The following is a 13,056-nucleotide window of genomic DNA, read 5'->3' as shown; positions in this document are numbered from 1 at the left end:
TCCATATTGTCTCCAAGGACGAGGTGGTTGTCGTATCGGCTCTGTCTTGATCGTCCGGCATTGGACTGTTGTCCTTATTGTTTGAGGAAGTGTTCCCGTTTTGCTCTGTGTATCATTATGCCGCTTCAGTGTTATTTTTTTAATTATGTATTATGCTGCCTATTTCTATTGATTATATTTACAGATTGTTATTGCCCTTATACAGTCCTATTTTGTCATTATTTTGGCTTTGTTATTGCAGGGTGGATTTTATTGATTCTTCAACTGGTGACATATTATTATTGTTAGTTGATAATTTTTTTTGTTTTTGCCACCCAGAACCTTTGACTCACTGTACATTATGTATTTAACTCTTGTAAATAAATTAATTTTAAGGTAACTTTTTTGTTTTGTTATGCTCCACCCTCTTTGTTTGTCACCTGTCGTCAGTCATTTCAGCCCAAGCTTGCTTATTATTTTAAGAACCTGTCGACTCGACTTATTATTTTTAAGAACCTGTCGATCTCGAGAGTCGAGATCATAATAACCACACTTGATGTTAATTATACAATAGCCACAAGGTTGCCATGGATTTTTCAGTGCAATCACTATCTATGACAGAAAATCTTGATTGGGCTCCTATACTATTATTAACATAATGAGACCATGAGTTGGAGTCACAGACACAAGGTTTGCTTAAGAAAGTTATTCTTAACAAAGTGAAATTAGTACAAATTAAAATTACAGAAGTTAGAAAGGCAGGTGGAAGACACCAAATGGAACAGATTTAAAGAAAGAGAGAAAATAATGCAACTTGAGCCAAAGCAAAGCTGTAAAGAAACTTTAGTACCACCTACAAAGGGGCCTTGCTAGGCATATTTTTAGTGACAACCCTTATGGGGGATTTGGGCTCTTAAACCTCAAACTAATTGCATTGGCTTTAGCTTTGAACTCCAGTTCTTCAATGAAACTAACCACATTCCACACTATCACAAAAGCATAAGTAAAATTAGTGCTTTTAGAACATAAGAATATAATAATGTTACACTGAGTCACTAGAAGTCTTATAGCGTATAATTTTCCTTTTAACCCATATATTTTAAGATTCTTTACATAAATAACTTAGTCTAATTAAGCAACATTCATCTGAAGTATAGCCAGTACCTTTAATGCCTGGTTGAAATATTTTTCCTTATTCTCTTCCAATAAGAAATAATTGCCAGCAAGTATTCGACTTTTAACAACATCATTTAAGCCAGTTGATCTAGACTTTGCATACAAAGCCTCCATAGACTTCATAGTATCAGCTCGATGACCATATTCTACACCTGTGTATCTTGTAAAGTTTGATGCCACTTCACATGGGTTTAAGACAGAATAGCAGATGATGGAATATTTTGTATGTGGAAGTGATACTTCTCGAACCTGAAGAAAGAAAATTTTGAAATAATGAGATGCAGTCAAGAGAGGCATATTCGGAAGATGTTGCAAGTTTGAACCTCACATCTTATATGGAAAATTAACTCATGAATCTTACCTGTGATAAAATGTTAAAAATAAAATTTAAGTCACTATCCATATTGAGCTTTTGGCTAGGTATTTGGAAGATTATACCCATATATGTTGGGAAAATGTACTAGTGATGTTTCTTTTTACAGTATCATACTAGTGTTAAGAGCAGATTTGCAACATTAAGGAAAGCAGGCAATTAGACACTTCATCTGATATGTGTTTGGGCTTGTCTACTTGCAAGCCAGAACTGGCAAATAGAGCTAGCAAAAAGTAAGCTCATGTATTACACTGGAAAGAAAACCTGGGAGACAGAAAAAAAGATTTTTTTTAAAATCACAAAATTTCACTTATATTTATGTCGTTTATACTCTCTAAATACATGGCAATTTTGATGTATGATCCTTTTGAAGTACAACATAGATATATTACCTCTTGCTAGATTTTTCGACTGAAAATCAGTGGTAAAGTTAATTAAATCTTAAAAATCCTGTCAGTAATTCTTTGCACTTTACAAGAAAGTTACAATTCAAAATATTTCCACTTACTTGTGCTCCATTATTCTCCAGTAAATCTGCTACTCTTGTCCAGACAGCAATTACCTCAGGATCCATATTGGTCTATGATATTCTCTTGGAATACCAAAAACCAAGCCACTAACACGAGGATCCTTGGGCAGTCGAAGGTCTCGAAGATTACTCTCAACACTAGTAGAATCCTTTATAAAAACAGGGATGTGTTACATAAAAACCAGTTCAATCTACAGACAGTGGTTTTTCAATGATTAATGCATAGTCAATTCCATAATTATTTGTAAAACTGTGGTATTCAAAATGGAATTTTTTCACCTCATTATTATTGTAAAGGATTAGTTTATCCAGACCTCTGAGCCTAACAACAGCTCTTCTCGGGCTGGTTATTTTTCAACACCCCAAATATATTATTATAACATAACCCATTTCATGTGCTACACAAAATCCCAAACACATCAGTCTTCGTGGAAGAAAAGACAATGGCAGCAGTCAGTACCTCAGCACATGTACATAAAGACCAATATTTTACATGTGGTTAGTTCTTGTCCTTCTTGAGTATATATGCTGACTAGTTCACAGCACACAGAGATTGTCAGAATTTTTGGTAGTTTTTTCCAGGACTGCCTTAATGTCATTATTTCTCCTTTTCAATCTTTTAACCATTTATTTGCTATCTAATTTATATCATTTTCATGGTTACGTTGTCCTTATGCTAAAAGTTATAATTAGAAATTTTTTTTCACTTTGTGTCACTGTACCAGTGAGAGGGTTTTCAGTACTTTTTTAGAAGTTCATTACTTTAAAGACCAACAGCTGTATCAAGACTTTCTTCTATGTACATTACTCTCATTTCCCATTGCTATATGTTTCCAAATGCTTTATGTATTTGGATATTTTGTTACAGTTTAAGAAACTGCTGGTGGGGTAAAACCATGGGCATCTCAAATGAAGAATTTGCTGATTTCATTACCAGCCTAAATCGTCTAAATCTACTGAGAGGACAACACTGGAAAAGCATCTTTTAAAGTGCTTGCAGACCAGTGTAAGTCGACATTAGGGCTACAAGATTGTTGGATGAATAGGTACCCAGAAGTATGCTCCTTTAAGCCTGTAGGTGTATGGTAGTTCCCACCATCCTGATAAAGTGATAAACGTAAACCACTATTCTAACATGGAAATGGATCCAAGATACAAGTTCAATGGGTTTGGATCTGTGGTAAACCTCTAACCACCAACACCTTGTTGGAATATACACAAGCAGCTGTAGAAGCCTCAGGTTCACATGTCACTTTCTTGATCAATTTTTGGATTATAATTTTGAGTATATACCTCAATTCTTTTGTGACTGGTTCAAAATAGGCAATAGGTGATTAACTTTACCACTTGAGTGCCTGATGGAAGACATGATTGACACTACCTGTCATTGTTATGGGAATTATTCTAATCCTTTCTTATTTTTATGGAGTGTCTGGGGATTTGTACAGACATAAGTATATGATGTAAAAGTAGAGAAAAATATATAAAAAATGCACCAAATACATACTATACAGGTATTCCTCTAGTTACGATGAGGATAAGTTACAACGACCCCAATACGTATTACTCAAAAATATTGTAACCCAGAGGCAGACCAGCCTACTCTACATAACCTATACATATACTGTAATGTACTGTTAATTCTTTTTTACTTGATAAATCAAGGACTATCTGTACTTAATTTTGGTTTTTAAAAATAAATTACTTTATAGATATAAAATTTCACATCTAAGTGTTTTCAACAATAAGTTACAAACAAAATATCTTAAGTCAATTTTAACAGAACGCATCATGTGCAAACAAATCTAAAATAATATAACCTCATGCATGACATTACATTCAAGATGCAACATTACTTTCAAGATGTAACATCCCATCCAATATAAACAATTGGTACTGAGCATATTTCAACTAACAATCACTGAAAATCTTCTACAGGACTATTAATATTTCTATTGCTGTAGGTCTTTACATATCATAATTTAAATTAGAAAATTGATGATCAGGGGTATTTCAGTAATATTTATTATATGTGCACAGCAGTATGATTGCATATTCAGACATAAATGCAAATCCAAAATGGGAGAAAAGTACAGTCATAATTTGATTGTTTCTCATGTAGGTAACAAACACTTTATTAATAGCCTATAAGAAGTAACAGCACAAATGTTAAATTTTCAAATACTCAGTATCACCAAACCCTTATTAGCATCACTGATATGCAGTCTTTTTGAATAAGTAATGTGGTTTATTTTTCAAATGATCTAATATACAGAAGACAACTGGAAAGAATCTTTGAATTATGTACTCAGAGCCTATGTCTCCCACATGAAAAATCAATGTACTCATAGCCTATGTCTCCCACATGAAAAATCAAGAAGATTTTTGTTGGTTCCTAAAAATTATCACTTGTAGACTTTCTGAAATAACTGTTAAAAGCCTCTCCTCAGAGACAATGCCATTTTCACTGGTCTATACCCTATCGGCTCCATGGCAATTTAGGCATTCGTCTCCTACGTTGCCAAATGTACTTCTCTCGAGTTTTTAAAAGCCTAACCTTCCCATTTGCCCCTTTTAATCCGTGCGTCTGTCAAGGAGGTTTAACCTCCTTGGCCTTTGTTTATGTCTCCTGGGAGCAGTAACTTCTGGGTGTTCCCTATTGCTTCAACACTCCTTCAAAAATATTTCCATTCTTCCAGATCTCAGTTTTTTCATATAGGCCTAATTAAATCACATTTTGACCTTTCTTAATATTTTCACAAGCTACTGAACTTCCGCACTTTTAATTTACTTGTTTTTGTGTGTGTGTGTATATATATATATATATATATATATATATAGATATATATATATATATATACCTATATATTATACCAGAGAGTCCTCGGGTGACGCTGGTCTCGACTTACACTGTTTCGTGGTTACGAAACGCGCCCTCATAAAAATGATGAATATTATGCGTCGTTCCGTCTTACGCAGTTTAGCATCGTAAGCGACGTAAACAAACATGAACTAGTTTCGGGCGCACGGCGGAAGAATACGCTTTGTGGGTAGAGGACGGCGTCGCTTCGCTACGCTCATTCCTCTCCCATACGCCATTTTGGTTGTTTACGCTGCCTCTCTCTCCCTCGTATTGTATCGTTTTTGTAACTTTTTGCCCTTTGTTATGGCTCCCAAGCGCAAGGCGGACTCTTCTGGTGGTAGTGCATTGAAGAAAAGAAAGGCCATCACCATGGAAGTTAAAGTGGACATTATAAAGCAATCTGAGAAGGGAGAAACACCAACAAACATCATTGGCCGGTCGCTTGGCCTTAGTCGTTCGGCTGTTGCTACCATTATCAAAGATAAAGAGCGCATTGTTGAACATGTGAAAGGATCTGCTCCTATGAAAGCGACAGTGATAACCAAGCAGCGTAGTGGTCTAATAATTGAAATGGAAAGGTTATTGGTGCTTTGGTTGGAAGACCAAAATCAACGGCGCATCCCAGTCAGCCTTATGGTGATTCAGGAGAAGGAGAAAAGAGTGTTTGAAGCGTTGAAAAAAGGAAAAAGAGGGAGGGAAGTGAAAGTGAAGAGTTTGTGGCTAGTAGGGGTTGGTTTATGCGATTTAAGGCTCGGGCCAATTACCATAACCTTAAAGTGCAAGGTGAAACTGCTAGTGGGGATGAGAAAGCAGCTAGTGAATTTCCTAAAGCGTTGTCTGAGATAATTAAGGAGGGAGGTTATTCTGCTCAGCAAGTGTTTAACGTAGATGAGACAGGTTTGTTTTGGAAGCGTATGCCTAACGACACATACATCGCCAAGGAGGAGAAGTCAGCACCCGGTCATAAAGCCAGCAGGAGAGGCCAACTTTACTTCTTGGGGTAATGCTGCTGGCGAACTTCAAACTGAAGCCCTTGTGATGTATCAGGCTGAAAATCCAAGGGCACTCAAGGGCATTTGGAAGGGTCAACTGCCAGTAATTTGGAAGTCAAACAAGAAGGCATGGGTGACACTTGCGGTGTTTGAGGACTGGTTCGTAAACCATTTTGTGCCAAGTGTGGAGCGGTATTGCGCCTCCAAGGGTATCCCCTTTAAGGTGTTGCTAGTGCTGGACAATGCCCCTGGACACCCTGCCCAGCTGGGAGACTTTAACCCTAATGTCAAGGTGGTTTACCTTCCACCTAATACCACGGCCCCTTCTTTTACAGCCTATGGACCAAGGAGTGATTGCTTCGTTCAAGGCCTACTACCTAGAAAGGACAATTGCTATGGCTTTACAGGCAACTGAAACAAAGAAGGACTTGACTCTGAAGGACTTTTGGAAATCCTACAACATCCTTGATGCTGTAAAGAACATTGCTGATTCCTGGGAGGAGGTTAAGCAAACAAACATGAATGGTGTCTGGAAAAAAATTTGTCCTCAATTTGTGAATGATATCCATGGGTTTGAGGACACAGTTCAGCAAGTTGTAAAGAACGTTGTTGCCCTGAGTAAGGAAATCAATTTGGAGATGGAGGTTGATGATGTTACAGAGCTGCTGGAGTCTCATGGCGAGGAGTTATCTGCTGAGGACCTGATACAACTGGAGAAGCAGATGATAGAGGAAGAAGAAGAAGCACCCACCCCAGAGCCTAAGGCTTTCACAAGGCAGGACTTGGCAAGAGGTTTTGCAGAGTTGCAGCAAGCGTTGGCAACTTTTGAGGCTCAGGATCCCAACTTGGAGAGGTTCACTAGGGCTTCCAGAGGCATCATGGATTTGATGCAGTGTTACAAGATCTTAGATGAGAAGAGGTTGCTCTCTGTTCAGACTAACCTGGAGCAGTATTTTAAGAAGGTAGAGAGGCCTGCAAGAGATCCTGTACCCTCTACCTCAGCTGCCTCTGCTAATCCAGACTCGCCTGCCCCACAATCTCCAGCACCTTTGATATGTTCTGCTACCCAGACTCACCTGCCCCACACATCTCCCGCACCTTTGAATGTTCTGCCTCACCTCCAGACTCACCTGTCCTAGCATCTCCAGAACCTTCTGTAGGTTCTGCCTCACCTCCAGACTCGCCTGCCCCAGCATCTCCAGTATGTTCTGCCTCACCTCAAGACTCACCTGCCCCAGCATCTCCAGCATCTTCTGGAGGTTCTGCTTCTCTTCACTAACCTCCCCCAGTCTCTCCAGCACCGCAGCTTCCTCTCCAGTGTGCAAGCCAACCAAATTAATAAAGGTAAGGAATTGTTCTCTCTTTGTTATTGATACATATTTACATTAAACCATGTGGTATTTTTTGCTTACGCTGAAAATCGTTGTTACGACGCATCTTAAGAACGGATCAACGTCATAACTCGAGGACCCCCGGCTGTATGTATATATATATATATATATATATATATATATATAATATATATATATATATATATATATATATCACATTAAGTAATGTCAATAAAAATAATATAAGAGAGAGAAAGAAAAAGTGGTTGGCCCATAGTATAAGAACATATTGTTTCCTAATGTGATGCACAAAGAGAAAAGCATTGGCTGTGTCCACGAGTTTGTTCACTGTCGACCATCACATGCACAGCCAGGAGAGCATTGGTTAACATGAGTGTGCTCGATGATTTGTTCTCAGTCCACCATCACAAGCACAAACAGCAAAGCCTGAGTTGCGTGCCTGCATTTATTTGTTCACCATTCAATACCTCTAGCCTACTTAGTGGGTTATCCACTAAGACGAGAAGTTGTATCATAGCCTTTAAATAGGTGATTTAGTTATCAAATATTTCACATATAAAGCTGATCCAATATATAATATTAAAAATACTCAACTCTTTAAGAACAAAAGGATGATTCAAAACAATTAGTACAATATACCTGGCTATCAATTCCAGCAACAACAGACAGCATAGTAGTAACATCATCAACTGTTCTTGCAAAGAGGCCTGGTACATCCATTGAGTTGACCAAGCTAATAAGGCCGTGTCGTGGAACAACACCATAAGTTGGCTTTAAGCCAACAACTCCACAATATGCAGCAGGATTTCGAACTGAACCCCCAGTGTCAGATCCCAAGGCTCTACAAAAAAAAAAAAAAAAAAAAAAAAAAAAATTGAAAATACAGCATATTTCAATTTTGTTTCAATCAATAAATTATTACAAGAAATTCCAATTAGTATACATTGAGAAAAATATCAAGCATTATAATAAACACCATTTGATATAATTTAAACAAAATGCTTTAGCACTTATGAAATTAATTTTACTTATAGCTGTAACATACCTATACCTTACCTACCCTAAAATTTTACAGAGAAAGACCTTTAATATTTTACAGAAAAAGACCTACCAGAAATATTAATGATGCAATTAGCCAATCTTACATGTCATAGCAAAATGCTGTATGTATGCTTCTCTGGCACTGATGAGTTCAGATCTCCATCAAACCTTCAGGTAAGTACTCTTTTTAGCTCTCAATTGCACAATTATCATCAGATTGTTTTGATATCAAAGACGGTGTCATTCTTATTATGTGGTCCTCAAAATAATTCAATAACTGCCATGAGTTTCAGCTTTGTTAAAACCTTTTTTTTTTAATACCAAAAGGATCTCCACTATAATGTGTACTTCAGATTCTGGCTCACCATATTTCCCTCTTGCGTTCCTTTGTTGTTTTGATATTGCCTGTACCCATGTACCACTTGCCAACACTAATTAGGATTGAAATATATGGTGAGTGTCTTGATCTTCCACTTGACTCTAAATTCATAGTCATAGCAGGTGTCCAACAAGCAACATCATATTACAGGAAGCAGAAATCACAATGCCAGAAATTACCCAGAGAAAGCCAGGAAAATGTCCATCTGTCTTGATGGTCTCAATAGCTTTTTAAAAAGATTATGCCTAAACAAACAGTTTCTTGCAAAAGAAAAGGTTGAACTTCTGATTTACAAGCTTCCTTCTTCAAACATGTGGATGAGGCTACAAAAAAACATACTTTTTAACAGCTCAAGTACCTGAGGATGCAAGAATCAGCCTATCTTCCAAATACCTGCATAGTTAAATGCCCTCAGAATGGGTCTAAAATGTTACTGATGGCATCACCCATTGGAATACTTAAGAGGCCATAACACTGAGCCTAGGACATGTACAAATGCCCAATCTTGTAAATTATGGATACTCACAGGGTGATTTGTTCGCAGGTACCAGGAAATAAACATGCCTCAGGTCTATTATGAAGGCTACTTCTTAGATGGATCATCTTACCAGTTCAACAACTACATCCTCGGATGAAAACTGTCTGATGAATGTGTTGAGGAGGTTCTTGGCACTCTCTGTTTTTAAGGTTCTGATCCTTGCCTGTTGGGGTAATAAAAAGGTCCCTCTAAAGTTCTCTTATTTTCATGCTGACTACTTGTCAGTGCAATACTACAAACATCTCTCCTCTCGGACAGTGACCCCAGCAAACTTTAGTAAAATCTCTATAGAGAATATCAGATATCCTCATAGTTACTCCCTCATAGTAAGACTAGACCATGGGTTTGCTTCACAGGCTTTCCAAGTCCTCCGAGTTGTCAGCCACTTATCCCCACCACATGGCGAAATCTGGAATAGCAGTGGATGGTAGAGGTAACTTCCTCCATCGATTCCCCCAAAGTGTCCATGAGGATTCTTATCCCTCTCAAGGTGCAGATATCTATGGAATCATGTGAACAACTATGCACCATAAGAGGACAAGGCTCTGCTGTACCATGTAGTTTTTCCTTAGTACCTTACACTAGCAACCTGTAAAAATGAATTCATTTTGAACAGTAATTTTGGTCTAGACTTCTTTTGAAGAATTTTAGCCAACTCTTTGGGAGAATTTATTGCCCTCAGGTGTATAATGAAGCATTCATAATTCTTGTTGTGATGATGTGCACACAACACAACATCCATCTTTGTTTTATGGTATTCATTGCTATGATCACTACATTATTTGAGATTTGTGGAATTTTTAAGGGAGATAGTAATCCTTGAAGCTCAACAGAGCACCTAGGAACTTGTTTATGTGGTTGGGTAGAAGAGACTCTCAAGCTAAGCTAAGCAGTGCTTCAAAGAGAAGGCAACTTCAAAGTCAAGCCATCATTCTTTAGTCTTTGATAATATCATAACCTCTGTATCCATGGCCGCTTCCACTGCACTTGGATTAGAGTCCTTTACCAGCGAGTACAGTAAGTGCACTTTTCTGTCAATTCAAAGGTTGCCTTATCTTGATCATTTTCTTTGTGTTCATTATTAAACTTCACTTTCAAAACTATCACTAACATCCTTCCTTCATGTGAACTGACTAGTATATAGGGTACTTAGCTTTACATAGTGTGTCAGTTCTGCTATAGTGACGCTCATGAACCATCATGGAAAAAACTTAGATAACCTTGTCAGAGTTTTTAACACAGATGCTTCATACACAGTGAACACTAAACTAACCAGCAATTCATAAAGCAAGAAGCAAGTGTTAACCACTGATGCTCAGGATAATAAGTACTATTCTGATTTTTTTTCTATACATCTGTGTATTTCTAGATTTAAATACCAAATATGTAACTAAATTAAAGAAAAAAAAAGAAACTGATTTTCCTGAAAACAACTTTGAAAATATATTTGATGTCAATGGCATTTATCAAACATGTGGCAAGGTTGGTACTATTGAATATTCAAAGAATATTCAAAAGTACTTTTAAAGAGCAATAGGCAACAACAATGTTGTGAGTACATTTACTAACCTTTATCTGAATAAGGTTCTTTACCTTAAGTGTTCAGATGATTCTCTTAATCTACCAAGAAAAAAAATCTGTATTAATGTCATGCTGTCTAAGGGGAAAATGTCCCATTTTGCAATCAAATGAGTCATAAATCTGTCTTCTGAGTCTGAATGTCATAAAAGCTGCAATACATGTGGAGGTAAAAAAGGTAGAACATTCTTATGAAATTTTTTTGCACACTTGAATTTTGTGAGTGCACATCTGTTACATGACTAACTTGTTGGCTCTGAAGATCACTTCCAAAAAATAAGATGCAATTGATGTTACCAAGAGGTGAAAAGCCTGAACCAAGTCTGAAGAATTGTCCTCCCCCATGTGAGACATGAAGTACCTTCACTGAGCAAAGACTGGCATCTCTCGTCATCACCCACAAAGTCATAGTGAAAAGGAAATACAAGGTGTTGCTACACCAACCACATTACACAGAACCTGGGATTTACTACAAAAGCCAAGATAAAATTATAATTCCACAATATCCACCTGCTGTGACAAGTTACTTCAGCGTATGGCCTATGCAACTCACTCATTGTTCTAGATGGTACAAATCCCTTCTGAAAGACACTCTTCCCTGTAAGGTCCATAAGTGAGACTTAGCATAAGAGTCCACAAAGTCCACATGCCCATCTAGAACTCCAGATGAATAATTGTAGAAAGAAGTATTTATCAAAGTTCCACATAGGATCCCAGAGATCCAGTTTCATATGATTTGGTCCTTTAATAAGTTCAATAATACTGTTGAAATTATATATCTGTGAGCTTAAATAAAATATAAAAAATTAAATAGTCTTTTTGTCACAGATGAAAAATCAAGAAATCCAGTAAAATGAAGTGGTAGGCATTAGGGGGAGATTCTTTTATCCACAGCATAAAATGGCCGGCTTCAGTTGAGAGGGTATGGAAGCGCTTATTTTAGATATTCTTCTTGTCACAAGGATAGCTAAATAACCCCATGGATGAAAGTTCAGTTCACATATACTACTGGGATGAAAATAAATTAGAAGAAATAATTTAGGTCAGTGAATCATTCCTGATGAAGTCAATGGTTACCTTCAGTTCTGGAATGATAAAATTTTAAGTTGTTATGCTGGGGTATAGTCATACATCTCACAAGTTAATGGGTCCAAGAGGGAATAATATATAAAAATCTTCTGGCTCATAGCAGTTGTGACCATTTCTCCAACCTTGTGGCATGCAATAGGCAACTAGGACCACTCCCATAGATTGTTTGTTTGTATGGTGTTTCTACGTTGCATGGAACCAGTGGTTATTCAGCAACGGGACCAACGTCTTTACGTGACTTCCAAACCACGTTGAGAATGAACTTCTATCACCAGAAATACACATCTCTCACACCTCAATGGAATGCCCAAGAATAGAACCCGCAGCCACCGAGGTGGTACGCCAACACCATACCGACCACGTCACTGAGGCGCTGTCACTCCCATAGAGAAATGTGCCTATCTTTTCTGAAAGTGTTGAAGAGCTACATTTCATCTACCAGGCACAATTCTCAAAATTGCCATTAGCTCTGTCTATCTTCCACCAAGGGCAGAGTTATACACTACCACCTGAAATACCATACAACTACAGCTTCACTAATTCACAGCTACAAGGCATGAATTCGATAGCCCTAACTAAGATGTAAAGCATGAGCAAAATAAAATAGGTTCATAATCTATACAAATTCTAAGGGGCTTCTATTTCTTTACTAAAAAATTAAATTATTCAAAAACATCTGATTTCCATCATCTAAAAAAGTCTTTAAAAAATTGAAATCATGTGAAGCTGCTGATATAAAATACTTACAGAAATGCTGAGCCCGTTGCTACTGCTACAGCACTCCCACCTGAACTACCACCTGCTATATACCAGTCATCTTCAGCAAGGCTCCCAGTAGGTACTTCATTTGTAACATCATTCCTAAAGAGACCATTAAGTATTATTTTCATCAAACATGAATATTCCTTGATGGACAATTAATTACAAATAAAGCAATCACTCAGTCTTAGGTAAATAGGATTTTTAAAACCAAAATATCATAAATTATAAGTTCCAGATATTTTTTTCCTGAATAGACAAACAAGCCTTTTATGTAGGAGTATTTCTCACATGAGCTGAAACTTGGTAACAAAGCAGTTAACTGATAGTAAGTTATTGAAAGGGGGGAGAACCACTATCCATCTGCCTTCATGAAGCAATTTTTCTTTTGGTATCAGAATATGATTA

The 13,056-nt window shown here is 37.3% G+C and overlaps 2 protein-coding genes across 2 annotated transcripts in view; one reads left to right on the top strand and one right to left on the bottom strand.

Moving 5' to 3' along the window:
- LOC135212047 (glutamyl-tRNA(Gln) amidotransferase subunit A, mitochondrial-like) overlaps positions 1–13,056 on the top strand; it is a gene marked incomplete in the record, with an annotated part of 108,139 nt that overhangs the window by 55,412 nt on the left and 39,671 nt on the right.
- The window catches only part of LOC135212209 (glutamyl-tRNA(Gln) amidotransferase subunit A, mitochondrial-like), a 37,081-nt gene that overhangs the window by 961 nt on the left and 23,064 nt on the right, over positions 1–13,056 (bottom strand). The window contains 5 exon segments of the mRNA XM_064245651.1: positions 1,144–1,404; positions 2,037–2,110; positions 2,113–2,206; positions 7,904–8,105; positions 12,637–12,750. Coding sequence (XP_064101721.1) covers positions 1,144–1,404; positions 2,037–2,110; positions 2,113–2,206; positions 7,904–8,105; positions 12,637–12,750 — 745 coding nt within the window.

Source organism: Macrobrachium nipponense, chromosome 40, assembly GCF_015104395.2.
Source record: "Macrobrachium nipponense isolate FS-2020 chromosome 40, ASM1510439v2, whole genome shotgun sequence".
Classification (NCBI taxonomy): domain Eukaryota; kingdom Metazoa; phylum Arthropoda; class Malacostraca; order Decapoda; family Palaemonidae; genus Macrobrachium; species Macrobrachium nipponense.
Note: the sequence above shows the minus strand (reverse complement) of the source record. Positions and strands in the feature narration are given on the sequence as shown.